This window comes from Strix aluco, chromosome Z (assembly GCF_031877795.1).
Source record: "Strix aluco isolate bStrAlu1 chromosome Z, bStrAlu1.hap1, whole genome shotgun sequence".
Taxonomy (NCBI): domain Eukaryota; kingdom Metazoa; phylum Chordata; class Aves; order Strigiformes; family Strigidae; genus Strix; species Strix aluco.
This window is the reverse complement of record NC_133971.1, coordinates 14,186,935-14,205,457: the sequence shown is the minus strand read 5'-3', so window position 1 is coordinate 14,205,457 and position 18,523 is coordinate 14,186,935. Positions and strand designations below refer to the sequence as shown.

General features: G+C 41.4%; 1 protein-coding gene across 4 annotated transcripts in view; it reads right to left on the bottom strand.

Annotated features, from left to right (window-relative positions):
* Positions 1 to 18,150, bottom strand: part of PIK3R1 (phosphoinositide-3-kinase regulatory subunit 1) — a 59,615-nt gene extending 41,465 nt beyond the window's left edge. Inside the window, exons 1-2 of one of the 4 annotated variants that reach the window (XM_074813570.1) lie at positions 18,027 to 18,150; positions 12,498 to 13,255 (exon numbers count right to left, since the gene is read on the bottom strand). In XM_074813570.1, the coding sequence (XP_074669671.1) occupies positions 12,498 to 12,828 (331 nt within the window). In that variant the 5' untranslated portion in view covers positions 12,829 to 13,255; positions 18,027 to 18,150. Of the gene's footprint in view, positions 1 to 2,483; positions 2,602 to 12,497; positions 13,256 to 16,755; positions 16,774 to 18,026 lie in introns of those variants that run through there. The other 3 variants (XM_074813572.1, XM_074813573.1, XM_074813574.1) reach the window with 3 other exon arrangements.
* Positions 18,151 to 18,523: the final 373 nt, after the last annotated feature.

Sequence of the window (18,523 nt, the reverse complement as noted above, 5' to 3'; positions counted from 1 at the left end):
CTTAACATGACAGAAAACTGTATTTTCTAGAACATTAAATTCATATTGAAATGAGAGACCATCATCCTTTCACTTTTGCATGACTATCAAAACTTGAGCCGAACAGAACAAATTGGAACCACGTTTAAGTCTACTTTTTCCTGCTGGCTTTATAGCTTTTCTCCATGCTTTCTGCACATTACACGTTCTCTCTTTCTCTCTCGGCATTTGGTCTCTTTCTCCTTCAGGCATCCTGTAATCCTGCCAGCCAAAGAGCTTTGCTTTTAATAAGCAAATCTGCCAACTTAAACACCAGTCTCCTAAGGCAATCAAATAATGAAACACACATGTATGTACTTGCATGTAACCCATCAAATGTCTCTCTAGCCCACTACAAATGATTTTTGCAATTTGGGGTTTCCATAGGAGCATGCAGTCAAACACTCTTGGTTTTCAAAGATCAAATGCCATGGTTCTTCAGAGTCCTCTGTCTTGTTTGTATGTACAAACCCAATGACCCTGCAACTTCCATATCAATATGTAGAAGACACAAAGTATGAAATACCTAAAACCACAAAGGTTGTGCAGACAACATCACATGCAGTAAGCATATCCTTCAATTTCTCCAACTTGGCATAGAGGTCTGGTGCAAGACAGCACAGATGCCTCCACAGCAGAATACTCTTCCTTACGCTTCTAGTGTGTCTGGAAAGTTAATGAATAACCGATCGTTCCAGGTGTCAAGAGTATTTTTCATACCTCGCCCATTACTCATCTAACATCCACACTGAAGCCACCTTGATTTCCACTTTCTAAACTAGTATTTCCAAAAAGATAAATACAATGTATGAGGCTAGCAACAGAGTAATCCAGGAAAAAAACTTTGTCACACTAGGATGAAGTTGCACTGTCACACCTCTTGATTAAATAAGGCTGCAGTTTACAGCATGGCAGAATAAAGATGATAGCAAAAGAATATTTCAAGTAAGCAAGTTACTGATTGGTATTAGAAAACTCAAACCAAGTTTCAAGGACTGTAATTTACTATATAATGTCATAATTTGCAAAAATTCTTTCACTGTGAATCACATCTACAGTGAAAAAAGCAAAACTACTAGAGATGCACCATAAAAACCTAAAGCAAAAGGTACCTAAAATGTGCATGTCCCTGAAATGCGTATTTCTATTGCAAGACATGCTTTACAGGTACAACAAAGTACTTAGAACTTGAAATTTATGTCACCACATCTGTTGAATCTGTGCACTCACATTCTAACAATCCTGTTGCTTTTGATGCTTATATTTGGATTCCAGCTGGTGAAGCTGGATGATGCAGGCAGAGGTATGCCAGAAAGATCTGTTCTGCAAGGAGCTGTCTCAGACACCCAGTACTCAGTAACTGAAGCCAGCTGTGGAGTGAGCAGATGGTCCTCACTCCCTGTGACAAATAAAGCCTTACGCTGTCAAACCTAATGCAGTTTTGGTTCCTGGTTTTAGTTATTTCAATGAACATTTAAGAGTTAGACTTAAGAGTTTTTTAAGTTAAGAGTTCCATTCCCAGATTCAGGCTTTTTGAATTATTTTTTCCACACGACCTCCCTATTACAAAGAGATTAACCTTAAGCTATCTTAAAACAGTAGTTATTTTTTAAATTTTTGGTCTACCTCATTCCTCACAGGAATCACGATACCTCCTTTGCTCATAATAGTGTCCTGAAGATGACTTAATATCTGTGAATATGAAGCTCTTTGAAGATGTTATCTGTCACATCACTGGAAAGAGCAGAAGAGGCAATGAATAAACCTGTTTCCAGAGAGGAACCTGAAGGCTGTGAACAAAAGGTGGCTTAAGAGCACCAACTACAGAACTAGAATGAAGCAATTCTCATTCAGTGAAGACCTTGACAATGAACAAAGCAGCGATAAGCGGGAAAAGGGATCAGGCAACTATGTAATTAAAAACTGTACCAGATGGCATACACCTACAAGGTGTAATTACATGTACAAACACAAATTTTAGACGCATAGTTTTGCAATCTTAACAATGTTCTCCTACTATAGTGTGTAATTCACTGTATATATGCACATGCATCAAGGCAATAAAACTCTGTACTTACTGTAAATATAATAATTTACTACAATAACAGAATATACAGTTAAAACTGTCCCATATCACTTCCTCAATTATAAGAAACTCCATTACCATCACGCTAGTTACCCAACCAGGCAGACCTAATAAAAAAACAGCCTTGTCAAATTATCTAGCAGCAAGGAGCAAATTTTTCATGTGCATTAGTGAAGGGGACTGAATGTAATAGAGGAAAATAACATGGTGAAAATAATCTCTATACTGTCATCGACAAAAACAATTAAATGTGTGTGTCCCCCAAATGAAGACATTTCTACTAAAAAGTTAAGTCATCTACATTAAGTATGTACTAAAGGACTAATTAGGAGCATGCTTTAAATCTATCTAGAAGTTATTAACTCAATACAGGAATTACCAGGTGAAATTCCATGCCCTGCATTAGTCCAGGAACTCAGAAGAGATGATCATAACAGTTTTTCCCTCTTCAAAATCTGTGGAAGGACAGTCAGACACTGTTCTTTACATCAGTGTTTATCATGTAGTACTTCATGCACATTCATATTATATGCAGTCTGGTGTACTGGAATCTCTTCAGAACAAAGCAAGCACTTGTGCTCCAAACCCTAAAGAAAATGGAAATTTTGCCTGAGAGAAGTGAGAGTAAGAACTGTGAAATTTGTCCTAATGCTGCTAACCCTTGACTATAGGTCTGATCCTGTTCCTCCTGAAGTCAAAATGGGTTTTGCCACCAATATAAGGGAAAGTAGAATAGGAGCCTGCTGCTTCTTGTATGAACAAGTCTTTTATGTAAACAAACAAAAAAACCCACTCATGTATAGTATTTTCAAGAACATCAGTACTTTAAAATCATCTAATTTTTAGTTTGCATCCAAAGGGATTCTGAATAAAGCATTTTAATACATGATTTAGAAGAGAGCAGCTCACATTAACAAGCATGGACATGTTCCACCTAAACTACCAGACAATCTACCACAGTATTTGATTGACTGGCTACTTAGATCAAACAGACAATGAAAAGAAAAAAACCAAACAAAACCCACCATTCTTTTCTTAATGGTGTGTTCTTACTGTGTCATAATAAAACCCTAGATATTTGTCTTAGAGGAAACATCTGGAGAAAAAGTGTAACAGTTGCTAACTGTCTTCCCCTTTTTTGCTAAACTGTACAAGCAACCCAAAGTCTGCATCTTAAATCACTAGGGGATGCACCCAAGCCCACTATCCTTTTCAGTGCAAGTTTTAATATCAAAGATATAAAATACTTTTAACTATCACTAAAACAGTAGTCCAAAGCAATGATTAGTATTACACACAACAGACAAGCAACAAATGTTCCTCCAGCAGACAGTCACAATACTCCCAAAACCCAGAAGGCAGTTCAAAAGTAGAGAGACTTCATGCTAGTCACTCTGTAGTAAACATTGTTAAACCAGTGATTTAATATAACCCCCCAGAAGTGTCCTGATAATAATGGGATTGTGAAAATCATTTCACGTAGGGGGCTGCAGTTTACACAGCAGACTACCAGAAGGGTTTTGGAGTTGTCAGCACTAAATTTGACCCAAGAGGAAGTTAGAAAAACATGAAAGCGGTGGGGAATGCACGCTAGTCTTTCAACCAATGGTAATAAATTATAGATCAGCAGAGCAAATAGAATTCAAACATTCATCCCTCTGTGCCCTTGAGGATCCATCACTGAGGGAACAGAAGTCCTTTAATTCCAGATATTTGCGATTAAGTTTTTGCTACTTGCTGTTTTGAATATGTGTTCCTTATCACTTTCTTTATTAAGCAGGCCAGGCTGCGAGGACCACTAAAATACCCTTTACTCTCAGAACTGGTCTGCACTGGAACAAAAGGCCTCCCTAAATCTAAGAAAATTGCTTATGTAGGCTAACAACTAGCTACACTATTCTGGCTTCTGAACAGTGGAGCACAATTGGACTGGCAAGAATATATTCTAAATTATACTCAAACATCTGTACAGATTCAACTCCAAAGTACCCAAAATAACTTGCTTCAAAATGTCAAGGGATGACATTTGCTGACATTTCTCTCTAGGGAATGGCTGTATTGCAAACAGTGCAACAAATATCAAATGAAGAATGGAAGACCGTATTACAGTAAGAGGCACAAAGCCTGGTCAGCCAAGAGCATCCTGTTTCAGAGGAGCTCTCAAAGAGCATCGACCCCTCACAGAAGACCCATGCATCAGTGGAGATGGGAAGACCACAGGAGCAAGCCTTACCTTGCTGCACCCCACAGTGCCTCGGAGCCTCACAGCCCTTGGCAGGGTAGATGACCCTCAAGTGTGTGCCAGTCAACTAGGAGGAAAGCTGGAAATGATGGAGAGCTTTGCCATGGCCTCTATTGCTCCTCACTTGTGCCAAGCAGCTGTGTCTCGGCGATGAGCAATTCAAGGTTAAGTTCATAAACACAACAGACATTTTCATGTCTCCATCCAAGCACAGCACATGAAAAACTGCAAATTAGCAATAGAGGACTGGAATGTGTGGTCACAGGGTTGAACACCATGTGCAAGTAGGAAAAAGTCTGCAAATCTTTGCCCTTAACTGCTTATTTCTGGAATGTTCCTGGATAGAAAGATAATGAAACCAAACACAGCTGTGCAGCCTTATCAACCACCACACATAATTAGTGGTTTCTTTCATTAATTCCCTAATTTAAGCACTTTGGTGTACCTCCAGCCAAAACAGCTTAGGAATAGGGCTTGGAAATTAAAAGGTAACCTCACCAACTAAAAGCCTTTCCTTTGAGACAGACTGTTGGAGAAGCCATAACATGCTTTCCAACATGGGTCTTTGCCAAGAATAATCCTCCATGCTTATCTGCTACCTACCAGTCCTGTACAAGTGGGATGAGGATATGTAAGAAGAAATTGGTGAAAACTCATGCAGCCATGCCTCCTGGGAGGTTCATTTCCTCCTCAGACTTCAGATCTCAGGTTGCGCTACTCTCCCTTCCTTCCCATGTGGTGAGCAGAAGGCTACAGCACAGGAGTGCTCAGACACATTGCATCCAACAGATCCGATCCCACAGAGGAGAAAGAGCAAGAAAGAGACCCCCTGAATTACACCAATTTGATGTCTAAGTGGAACAGTTTGGCTTTTGGACAGTATCTTTACATTTTTAAGTGTGTGTATTTTTTAGGAGGAAGCATCAAGCAGAGTTGACTTTGATTTTCCAACATACAAAAACTCAATTTAAAAAAAAAAAAGCAAAGAAACCACAGAGGAAAAAAAAAAAAAAATCAGCCTCATCTACGCCTTGCCTATTTAATGAAAAATACAGTAGCTGCTCAAGAGCTTCTGGAAGCTGACTGGACCAGAAGTAACTGCTCTTCCTACAGCAGGTCTGCCTTCTGCAGGAGCATCTTCCCAGCCCAGACACCACTGAGTGATCTGCCAGCACAGAAAGTGGCATGTTGAGATCAGCCAAGGGTAGATCTCACTTCTTGCCCTCAACATCCACAATCTCTGGTGAAGAAACTATCTCAGACATTAACCTCTGGGAAATATTCTAACAAGCAAATGATGCCAAGCGTATACAAACAGACCCAGTGGATTATACAAGCAAATTGTCTGACAGCTAACTGAACTGTTAAAGACCTTTTTCATCATTCATGCCATGGTTTACGTAGTAGTTTTGAAGAACAAGATACTCTTAAAAGCATAGAAACCATATGCAATTACATCTTTCCCTAGCTCAAGGCAGTAGTGTGTTCTTGAAGCTGTCCTGAGGATTTTGATTATAGATCCTTATTACCTAAAAAGCTTAAATATTATTTTTAAATGCTGTCTTACATGCAAACAGTTTTATAAAGTGGATCAACATGTGAAAATAGAGAATAGTGGTTGGTGTTATTCTTGTGGACTGCTGCATACAGAATTCATAAAAGACTGAACAAAAAGCAGTCAAGTTAGTACAGACAGTACACCTGCTATCGCTTTCCCAAAAGACTTCAGTCAATGTCCAAAGGTACAAGCATTTCTTTAACAGAGTGTGAAAAATTTAATATATAACAAAAAAGAAAAAAAAATTATTAATGAAAGCACAGAATAGGATTGTATTGTAGACATAGATTTTGCTGAAAGCATGAATGGAAGTTAGCAAGTATTAACCACAGTTATTACTTTTTTTTAAAAAGCAAAAAATTCTCTTTATATTCCCTTAGGTACCTAGATTCTCACCAAAGTATTCTCAGGACTTAAAATCCTTCTCCAGTTAAAATAAATATTTCTTTAAAATCCTGTAATTCCCCTTGTCATTCTTAGCTATGAAAATAAGGCAGTTCTTTGTATTCGAGCCTTCAGATTGATTTCATGGATGTTCATCACGGAAGGCAGCTTTGGCACAAGACACAGATGTGAAAGAGCACAGCCAGCTGCAGTTACAACACCTGTGTTCTTTCACACAAGAAAATCTGGATGCATATATGGCATCACAACTATTTAAGTGGGCACGATTATTTGCTTGGGGTGCAGAATGATCCATTCTTGGCAAATACTTAGCACCATGTGTTGCTGAAACTCACAAACTGATGTTATCATATGCAAGCCTAAGTAAGAACTATTTGCTAACCAGTGTTTTTTTCAGATGTTCCTGGATCACAGCTACAGGAACAGATCAATATAATTCCAAGGGAGAGGAGCAGGCTACTTCACCTTTGCTTTACTACAGGAGCATTCATGTCAACAGGGGGTATTAACAGACTGAATTAGTATTACAGAAGGCTAAAGAAAGGTAAGCGAAGTCACTCAACATAATGTCACTGTTATAACTATAGAAAGGCATATTAAAATCAGGGCAATACAAAACAGACAAATATTTCTTACAGCATCAAAATAGGAGTGTCTTATTCATTCAGTTTCTTAAAGCAAAATGTGTAACAGAAGGCAGAATTTTTTTAAACTAATTGATACAGCTGGGGAAAAAAAAGATGCATTTCAGCCACACAAGCCTTTTCAGGTGTGAGTTCATCTTTGAGGATCATTTTTCCAAGAAATATGAATTGGTCAATTAAAATACTATTTTCAAAAGCTCACTCTCACTTTTATCCTTATCCTGTGACAATGAAAACACAACATGGAAGATGCTGGTTTTGAAGCTCCTTCCTCTCTCTTGCTTCCGTCCTCCTCTACCAGCAGGTGGGGCCACGCATCAACCATGAACTTGCCCAGGTTCACTGTTAATGCGCAATTCGTACTAGTACTTGCAAGCTTATCCTTGTGCTCTCTGTGGTGCTTACAAAGACTTTTTTTAGTTACTATCACCCTGACTTTATCACCGTGAAAAAACTGCTCTGCCTCACTTTAATGCAGCTTGCAAAATCCTTGTTTGCATTAGTGATAAGGCAAGAACTTTGTTTTCAGATGTGTGCGCTCATCTGGCAGGTAGAAATTTGCCTTGTACACCAAGAAACTGGACCACAAGTAGCCGGCAAGGCTTTCTGGCAGGAACCTGCCCCATTTTATCAATGCAAGTCAAAAGCAACCAACTTGTGAAGTTCATGACTTTAGGGCAGCTCTGACGACCACAACAGGACAAAAGCTTACACTCTAACCAGGCTTTTTAGAATGCAACCAGGGGTTCTGGCTTGAATGGCAAATTCATTTATCAAATGAGATAGTGACTCATCACCCCATAATTTCCTTTTTCCATTTGCCTACATCAGGAGAGATGATGACTTGTTTTCTTTCCAATGGAGGCTCCAAGTTTGCTGCATTCCACTCACTTTTATGTCCCTTAATTTACAAATGTAAATAATTTTCAGAAATGCAATCGCTCTACTGGCTTTATAGCAAAATTAAAGAAAGAAAAGCACATTCAGTTCAAGCATGCACAAACGGTTTTATGCTCTCCATCTGCTTTGATCTTTGTCAGACATTGCATAACCTGGTCTCCGAAAGGCAAGAGTTTCAAACATTCTGTGTAATTATCTAATTTGCTGATCTGTATCTGTTCTAGAAGAAAAGCATAAAGAAAGGTGTGGGTTTTTTTAAAAAAAAAAAAGAAATCTGTGTTACAGTTTCATCACAAGAGGGAAGAGCTTCGTATTATTTTTAGGCTCTAAAACAGGTGAAATGGTACAAAGTGTCAACATACATAACCCTTTTAAGTTACACTGGAAGTTCCAAAACATCAGAACAGTCAAATCATTCATACAGAGTTCTGGTCTGCCCTTTCTGCAATCTGACCTTCATTTCAAAGTGTGAATTTAGCATTCCAAGTTAAATCTGGAAGTATTTCTGTCAATCAATCAAAGCTTTATGCTCCAAAGTCTGCTTAAGATAAGCCTTCACAAACCAGGTAAAGAAGCAATACTGTATGAATTGACTCTTAAACATATAAAGCTCTATCAGATGAGCTGAATCAAAGTTTACAAAACTCAGTACAGTTTATGTACTTTCATTTTCAGAGTTGGGCAAGTCAGGGCTAAGTGAAAGGAATCAGACCTATATAGCTCCAATTTAAAAAAGAAAGCATTTCAAGAAAAAAAAATTTGCATGAAATCTTTACTAGTGGAGGACATAAAGATGACCCTATGCTGGATCTCCACTGCTGCATGTGCCTTCATCCCTCCAGCAGCACCTAGTCACACTTGCCTGGTGGCAGAAGAAACCTGGGGAAAAGGCAGGTTTTGGCCAGTGAGAGCCTCACACCAGTAACAAGAATCAAATCTGCTTTGCCATAGCTCTGACCTGCACCACGCCTGAAACTAAGAGGTGCTAGAGACTTCCTGGAGCTCTTTTATTTCCTTTATTTTTCTATTTTTTCAGATGCAATTAAAAAAAGCCCCAGAAACTCAGACTGGATCTACTTCTTTACTGACAAAGGTAAGGAGAAGACAGGCAAAATGCAACAGTCCTAAAATTTCAGTCAAGGAGCCCCAGTTCTGGTCTTGACCCATGGTTCTAGAAATTTAAATGGGTCATGGATAAAATAAAAATCTGGGGAAAGATTTTACTTAAGTGTTGCAATAAATTAATGTTTTAATAGAACGAGACCACCAGCAGTTTTATTTGTTTTAAGACTGGCTTTTAATATTTAAAGAGCTCCCTATTTATAAGTAAGACTGTGATTGCATGAGACACTGGACTGATGAGCAACTCTGCCCGTGTTACTAGCCTCATTGACTGCAAAGTCTGTTCAAGTGTCTATGATTATTTGTGTATGAGTACCACAGCATTGTGAATACCAGCAGCATTATGCCTAAATATTGCAAATTTGATCTAATTCAAAACAATCTGGACACTGATGAACAAGTGATCAAGCTTACAAGGCCACGGGTAAAAAAAAATTCAGAATTAAGTATTAAAGAGTATTGAAATGATTAGCAAGCATTTCCTTAAAAAAAAATTTATGTGGTAAAATCAGAAGAAGTCATATGATTATCTACCTATTCTTCAAAATCTCCAGTTAAGTTTCTGATATTCAACACATACACAACAGGGGTACACAAAGAACTACAGAATAAAAAAGGTATATGGATTACAATTAACTGAGGTACCTTTAAGAAGTATGCTTCCAGTTCCCCATTAATTTGTCATTTTGATTCAGAGCAGTTTCAAATCATCAAGTACTGAAAATGTAAACTTGACTGTATTTGGTCAAACAAGTTTCATACTACACATTATTTGAAATACACTCTAAGGGTATAGAGAGAAGTATCATCCTGGGAAGAATCTTCTGGCCCACCGCCCGTTACACTGGCTGCTGGACAATATTAACTGTGTTATTCCCTGAACCAAATCTTACATACAAAAATAGTGAAGTCACCTGAAAGTCAAAAGTACATTGCTACATTATTCTTTAATTGAACTGTATTTCCACCTGCACCTCTGGTTTCACCATAGGTATCATTTTTGTATCATTCTGCTCACTTAAAAATTTCACCTTCATTTTTTATAATATTCTTTCATTGCAACACTTCCCAAATTTGTTTCTAAGATTTAAAGCGCTCTCTGCCTTAGTTCTGTACAGTAAAAAGATCTGTAAAGAGACCACTTACTACTTTTCCCAATTTCTTTTAAGTAAACATACATTATTTTAAAAGTAATTAAACCTAACTCTTGAGCTATTTGGAGTTTAAATTTCAGTGTTTCCCCTAATTCTGTTAAAGGGGATCTAATCCCTGACCCGAGGGCACTACTGAAAGTGCCTAGCCTTTTACATGAAGCTTAAAAACCTTTAAATCGAAACGAGTTATGGGAATTTTGCCTCATTTTTAAAATCAGAAAAAGACAGGGCTTGATGGCAAGCTGATTCTTAAACATTTTGGAGCATGGCAGGATCATGCGTGCAGAGTTTGAGATTAAGATTCCCTGTTAAATTAGCACATTTTCTTGTTTCAAATCCCTGCAGTCCCAAGCTATTAAAAATAAACACATGGTATGTAAGTAGTACTCCGTCTAGAAGAAATAGTCTTCAGTTTAGGACAGATCTAGTCACTAAGGCTTAGAGCACTGTCTCATCCCAAGGAAGCAGCAAAGTCTACATTTAAGCAGAGATCTGCAGCTCAATTTCCCAGCAACCGAAACTCCCATAAATGTCTGTTACAAACACAGTCCTGGTACAGGTTTGGAAATAGCAAGATTAACACCAGGACTTCCCAGCAGTGCTGTGGCCACCTCACAGTGTGAAGCTGTGAACAGGAGCATCAAGCAAGCATGAGTACAGAGATCAAGTAAGTTACAAAGCACTACTTTAAGTTTAAAGCAATAAATGCATCAAAGCCTGGGATGCCAGTTACTTCACCACAGCCTGCACATGTAAAGAATGAGACTTTCTTTCCAGCCTCTGACTCTCAAAATGATCTGTCAGCATTGAGGTGTCTACCCAAAGAGCCATGTTTATCCTGCAGTTACATATGATGGAGGTGGGTTAAGAAAGAAGTCAGTGTTACCTGATCAGCACATTTAATATCGAATACAAGGAACAATTAAAGATGTAATAGTGTTTTCTTTCAAAAGCAAATACCCCATTTTCAGAATTAATCTAATGAGAAATCATGAGACTCTAATGACTAGAGGCTGAGAGTTCAAGGACTTAAGAAATAGGGACAGTATAACCTGAAATGCCACTACACCCCATCTGCCCCCACCTTCACGCTAATGATGTACATCTAGGCATTATACACTTGCAAGCAACATTGCTACATAAAACAGTTCAGGTTTACTCTTTATTAAGACCCTACCAACCTAGAAATGCTTCTGCCAGCTTTCTTCTTGGTTGCCACATAAAATTTTCTATATTTCCATTCTTATCTTTGTTGATTAGCAGCACAGCTGAATATAGACTCATAATAGGCACAGTGGGACAGAAGCTACCAAACTGATACCACAACTTTGCAAGTGATGCTGCAAACACTGCTATGGAGGCAGAGGGTGATGATACTACTGAGGACTATGGTGTCACTGTGAGAATCACGATCACATACTACAATTTCTATTTCCTGCTGCTAAAAAACCTAAGAATTTAGGAAGTACTTGATATTGATGCAATATAAGCCATTCTAGACATTTGAGAAGTGAAAGACCAATGTAAAAATCTATCCCAAGATGGACTTCGCTTGTTGATTTGCAAAACCCAAATATGTGAATGTCAGTAAGGAAAAGAGACAAATCACTTGGAATAAGGGTGGTGTTGATTTTTTTACCCTAAAGTTTTTCCAATTCAAAAGAGAACTCTTTCTGCTATTAACAGAAGACTTCTGATGAAATTGAGTTCTGCCCAACATACTGTTGCAAATGTAGGTCAGAAAGCAACTTATGCTTTCTATAGTTTATGCAACTACGTAAGTGCTATTTTTTCTAAGGCATGCCCTACCCCCAGAAAACATTAAATCTGAATTTCTCTTTATTTTCACTCCATTGGTCATTTTTAAATACCTGCTCTTACCTTTAATGCCACAGGTAAACTGAAGTACGTATCTTTTGACGTTAGCAAGAGATTTATGATAGGAACATACTGTTTATTTTGAATTTGAACTGTTGGATTCACCAAGAAGTTTCTCAACAATGAGTCCAATGAACCAGAGAAGGAAACACTTCCACCAGCTTCTTAGAAACCTAAAATAAATGCTACCTTGCTCATTCGCCATTTAAGTCTTTACAGCTGTGAATTATAAGCATACTTTCCAACCTGTGAGATGTATCTCACAGTAAATTATTGGTCTCTGTTGTGCCTGAGACAAAGCACATGCAATTACAGTGTGAGCTAAATATTATGAAGTAGAAACAATTCTTAATTGACTGAAATGAGCCATGAGCTGAAAAAGATGAACAGCAGGTGTTATACACATAAATGTACAGTCAAACAAGTCTATGAAAAAAAATATCTGAAAAACATGGAACACACATACACCCCTTCAGAGAACAGTACTGACCTTGTTCACTCTCTGCTTCAACTTTCGCAGGACTCGGTGCTATGGGAAGGGGTCGAGGAGGACGAGGCTTTGGAGTTGGGGGAGATATTTTTTTTCTTCCAATGTACTCTACATAAGTTCCTGGGAAATCCCCCCTCTCCCCTGTGGTTTCATTAAAGCCATTTAACCAACCAATTTCCTCAGGCTTTGCTTCTTCCCCTTCACTGAATCCAAGTGCTAGTAAGGTACCTTTATTCACAGTTAATATATCTCCTAAGTGCAAGTCAATGTCTTCTTCTCGCTCTTTTTTGTAGTCATATAAAGCTCTGTATTGATATCCTTCGGCACTCATCTCGGCAAATGATTTAATGTTCAAAAGTGTTATTAAACAGTATCAAAATGCAATTGTCCAGTTATATTTTTATATACAGAGAGATTCAAGATGTATTAAACAGGATAATAAAAACGTCAATAGCAACGTCTAAGTAACAAAATCCACCAGAGAATCAAAAAGCACCAGGATCTGACATTTCACTGCTGATGCTTTTACTGATGTATTTATTCTGAGTCAATGATTGTTGCAGAAGTATGAGTTCCACTTCTTCTACGTCTAGCAATATCCTTCCAATTAGTTTTTTTTCTGGGCTTGCTGGCACTTCTGGGTCTCCATACTCAAGTTCAGCTGATTCTTGTAGCTGGTCACTTCTTCAGATGTACTTGCCACAAATTGCCCACATACCTTAAGTATTCTGCCACCAAACCTTGCACACATGCTCTGCCTGGAAAGAGAAGAAAAAAAATATGGTGAAATAATTTCAAATTCTTTTGATGATTGTGAACTTGGGATTCCACTTACAACTTAAGCTTTCTCCAACCCTGGCAGAGGTGGTGTCCCACAAAAGAACCCTAAAGAACAATAAAATAAGTGACCTCACAAAAGAATCTGCCAACCAATCCTTGCGTTCTTATAAAGGATGTATATCTAATTACTTGAACCAATTTGCACCCGTGCAGTATGAGGCATGCTTCCTTCTCTGTGGCTTATGGCTACTCAAGTCTCAGAGCGAGAGGACAAAGCCCTGGAGCTATCCCTGTAGTGCAATATCTAACCTGGCAGCAAGATTTTACATGTTATCTCCCTGAAGACACACAGTCACAATCCCTCCCTACAAGAGGTCTGCCAGGACAGAGGAAGACCTCACTGTAATTAGCGCTGACACTCACCACTGGGGTATTCAATCTCCTGCTGTTTATGCAGAGAGTGAGGACGAGCAATAATCTCCAACTCAAAGCCTATATTACAAAAAAATCTATTAGAGGGAGAGGTCTTTTCATAATCTGCAGGAGAACCAAAAAGTCCAAAATGCTTTTAGTTGATGAATACCATACTTCTGTTTTCTTAAAAAGAGGGGCTTCCCCACTCCCCCATCTTCCAGATCTTTTTTTAATGTGTTTATGGTATAATACTAGAAAAACAATCAGCAACTGAAACAGGCACACCCAGACCACCTAAGCAGCACTAGCAGGAGGAAAACATCAGTGTGTATGCTTAAATTACACTAAAGGCAAGAGAATACAGGCCTGAGATTTGACTCAAGGTTGCCCAACCATAAAGGAAAAATATGACTGAAAAATCAATTTAGAAAACAGTAGCTTAAAGACATATAGAACAGTGAAAGTTTTCTAAACATTATTTCAACTGTTACTCATTTTCATCTACTTAAAAAGACAAGCCCCGACATAATTTGAAATGCTACACTGGGAACCAGAAAGCGCAAACTACTCAAAGTTGCACTGAAACTCCTAAACTACATCTGAGTAAAAGACCCATGGGGGCTATGTAATACCAGCAGGTAAAATATTGACTGTGTACTATGTAGTTAGTGTACAGAAAGCTGATTTTTTTTTTTTTTTTGAGAAGCACTCCTTTTTACATTTTAGAGAGACACTAGTAGACAGGACTGGAACAGGGAACCTCTGACAGCTCTTTTCCACGCCATTTCCTCCAATGTCTCAGTCATCAAGTCCCTGGAACATGACTAATTGACAAGTTAAAAGTGTTCATAAGAATGTATATGGGCTTCCTTTGCCAGTGAATGACCCTAATCCCTAATTTGTATGTGGCTCCTCTTCAGCCCATCAGGTCTAAATATAATTCCCTGCAGTTTACTTCACAACATCTAACAGGATACAGAAGAAAATCTTGTAAATTCTCAAAGAGCCTCCTTATCATCCCTTGCAGTTTTTGCTGTAGGAAAGAATTATCTGAGCCTGAATTAAGACTTCTCATTTCAAAACGCCTACACACAAGTATTTATTTTAATAACTTGCAAATCTATCCACGTGGATTACACATCCAGATCCCACCAAAATTTTAATGGGAAATTTCTGCAGCCACTTCTAAGCAGTATAGTTTGGTTTTTTAGATCACGCTACCAAACAGATTTTGCAATTAACGTGAAGAGTTTCACTGATACCTTATTTTGCCTATTCTACCAGAGGAAAGCATACAGACAAGAACTACAAAAAAAAAAAAAAAAGGAAGCAAAAATCTAAAGCATAAGTATCAATTAAATTGTACAGAAGCCTTTTCAAAAGCATGGGTTCCTCCCATTTCATACAGCAAGGGAACAAAATGCACTTACACACCTTAGATCTAAGTGTTGGAGCTAATCTAAATGTTTCCAATCAAAACCAACTATGCACAGCAAAACCTGCTAGAAAATTACCACTTTGACTACATTAAATATTCTGAAATATTTATTTTCTTTTTAAGAAAGGTTCAACAAGTGCTCTGCTACAACTACTCATTTCACTCCTACTGCCTACAGGCATTTGGCAGTCAGCAAAGTCAGTCTTCTAAATGCTGCATAGTTTAACTGACTTGACCTACTCCTCTGATCTTTTATTATCAAATGTATCATAGCAACTATGGCGAGATACTTAAAATGAGTACTTTGTGTCTCTTACACTTGGTCAGACAATACAGAACTGGAAATGTTGTAATAAGATAAAAACTGCTTATGACAGTTTTTAAGCATATTTTTAAAACTAAAAACCTGAATCAGATAGGACAAAAGGTCCGATTTACTTGCATGTTAGAACAACTCAGTGCAGTTATGGTAGCAAAGTTTCCCTAAATTCAATTTCCTCAGGGCTCAGACCTGCAGTACCGGTTCATAGTCACTCCTCAGCATTGCCCTTAGTACAGGGCCCCCAGCATTCTATCTCCTAACTGATCTACGGTTTGTGTACCTGGAGACACTCCTGTGGGTGAGCCATGCTGAACTTCTTGGATTTATGTCTTTTTCTATTCTCACAATCTGTCAGGTTTGGGATTGGAGGAAGACTCAGACTCCAAGAACCTTGCAGACAGCCCTAACCCAGGGACAGGCACCAGTTCTCCACAGCAGCATCTCCAAAGAGATGACAATGATCTCTGACAAGTCTTTACTTACTGCTGTTAAGATCCCATATAAAGAATTGTCCTTTACTTAAAGTGGAGTTACATGGTCTCTAAACTCAGACATTTTGACTCAAACTGACTTAAACTGATTAGTCTTAAAATAAATAGCTTGTAGACCATCTTAAGTAGAGACAAAAAAACAAACCAAACACTTTAGGCAAGAAACATTGTTATATTTGAGATGATGTATTACTGGATTTCCATTTGGCTGGTGGAATGGAAAAGGAGGAAGAAGTATTGTAAGAGAATCAAGCACTCATTTGTTTTTTATTTACTAAGAGCTTGATCCCGATGGAATATTCCTGAGTTCAGGCAGAATTCTGGTTTCTCAGCAGAATGGATTTTAAGTTGAGCATTTCAACAGTTATAAAATTTAAAATTCAACAGAAAGATGAGATGCAAGAGATTCCTGTAAATTTAAGTGGAAAAGGAAGGGGACTTGAAAGCTTCCCCTCCACTCCCCTCTTCACCCCCTATTAAAAATGATGTCCAGCTCCCACTCCACTGGTACCCAAGCATTTCCTCCCACACTAATTAGCATTCCTTTGGTGACCGAGAATAAAAACTTCTACTTCACGAACCCATGTTACTACCAGTCTAGAGGGGTGCATGTGTGTTACCGATACAGCACCCCTATACCAAGACAGGAAAGATTTTCTTCACTTTTATATTAACTCATTTAATAACTGTATCTCCTCATACTGCCATGTCTCTCATACTTATTCCAAAAATCCCTGGGGAAACAGTGCCTAACACGAACTTCCCTTCTGCTGCAATTACAAGCTTCGTCAATAGAAGAGCAGACTAACATACCTAGGGAGGCACTGAAATAAGGAGAATTGAAGTGTAAGTGGGGAATTTGCCTGGAGACTGACTCTTCTCCCCACTAGGTGTCCGCACACCTGTAACCCAAACCGCGGTTATCCCTGAAGCACGACGGTGATGATGATGCTGCCGCTCTCCCAGTGCAAATGACCAAGGTAAGTACCACTACTTTCTGCAAGAAAGCGAGGACCATGATATATCGTGAAGAAGGAGATGCATACCTGTAATACCTTTTATAGCGCTTCCAGTCTTTGGAAGAGCGATTTTGAGCCCGGGCAGATTCTACCGCTGAACAAGTTCAAATACGAACACATGCAAGAAGTACATTCACTTCATCGTGGACACTGTAAAAAGCACGTCCCATTTTGGAACATCTCAAAGATTATATGCGGGCTGCAAAGCTACGGAAGAAGGCAGGGGACCATCAAGACCACTTCAGAAAATTCATTAAAATGGTAGTAATTAAAAAACCTAGGAAGGCAGTACAAACTGAGCTGCCATCCTGTTAAGAGGCCGGCAAGCTAACTCCTCCGAGAGTCCTGCGCCGACACGCACCCGGCCGGCGGTCACCACCGCAGATCAGCCGCTCTCCAGGGGCCGGAGCTCGGTCCCGGCGCCCCAGCCCCGGTCGGGGGGCGCAGTCCCTCCACCGTCAGGGCAGGGCTGCGCGAAGACGGCGCTCCCCCACCGGGAGACGGTCGCGGAGCCGCCGGGACCGCCCTCGACGGAGACCCGGGCTCAGGCAGGCTCGGCGCCGCGCGGCCCGCTCCCCCCTCCGGCGTCGGCCGCCTCAGAGCTTCCTACGGACACCCCCTCCGCCGCCCCGGGGACGTCACCCGGGCGGGGGCACCAGCCCGGCTCCCCACACCACATGGCGGGGCCGGGGCTCCCGGGCAGCCCCTGCGTTCGACGTGCCTCGCTCCCCGCCCGGCACGGCGCGTCGCCCGCCCTGCCCGACCAGGAAGCGCCGAGCCGGGCCGCCCCCGGCCGGGAGAGAAGTTCCACCGCCCCTGGGGCTCGGCGCCGGCCGCAGCGGGCGGCCCACCCGGGCCTGCCGCGCCAGAGGGCTCGGCGGCGCCACAGCCGGCCCCGGACGAGGGAAAAAGTTGCACGGGGCGACGGCACCCCCGCCTGGCCTGCCACCCCGCAGGGGCGGCCAGTGCCCGGGTCCCGGGCGGCTGCACAGCCCCGCTCCCCTGCCCCGGCGGCCACCCGCGGTGCAGCGCCAGGTGAGGCGGCCGCGGCGGCGCTCACTTTACCTCAGTAGCAGCGGTGCGGCCGCCACCGTCTCCCTGCGGCCGCCGAGCAGCCGCAGCTGCCGCCGCGTCGCCCCGCTCGCCTGTCCGCTCGCTCGTCTGTCCGTCCGCCCCGCCGCGCTCCCGCACCGCACTCCCGCCCGCCGCGCTCCCCGTCCCAATGTCTCCGCGGCGCCGTGCCCGCCCCTGCCCTGCCTTCGCCCCGCCCCTCGGTGCGTCCGCCAACCCGTGCCGTCACCGCCCCCGCCCCGCCCCGCCCGCTGACTGACGGCGGCCGAGGGGCGGAGCCCGCGCCCCCGCCCCGCCCCGCGCCGGCGGCGGGCTCGGCCGAGGGCGGCCGGCGGGCCGGGCGGCCGGCGGCGGTGTTGAGTTGCACGCGGCTGCCTCCCGCGGCGGAGGGGTGGGGGGTCGCCACCCCCGGGCGCGGCGGCCGGCGGTGCCGGCGAGGCCCGGGCGCCCCCTAGGCCGCCGGAGGCCGGGCGGCGGCAGTGAGAGGAACA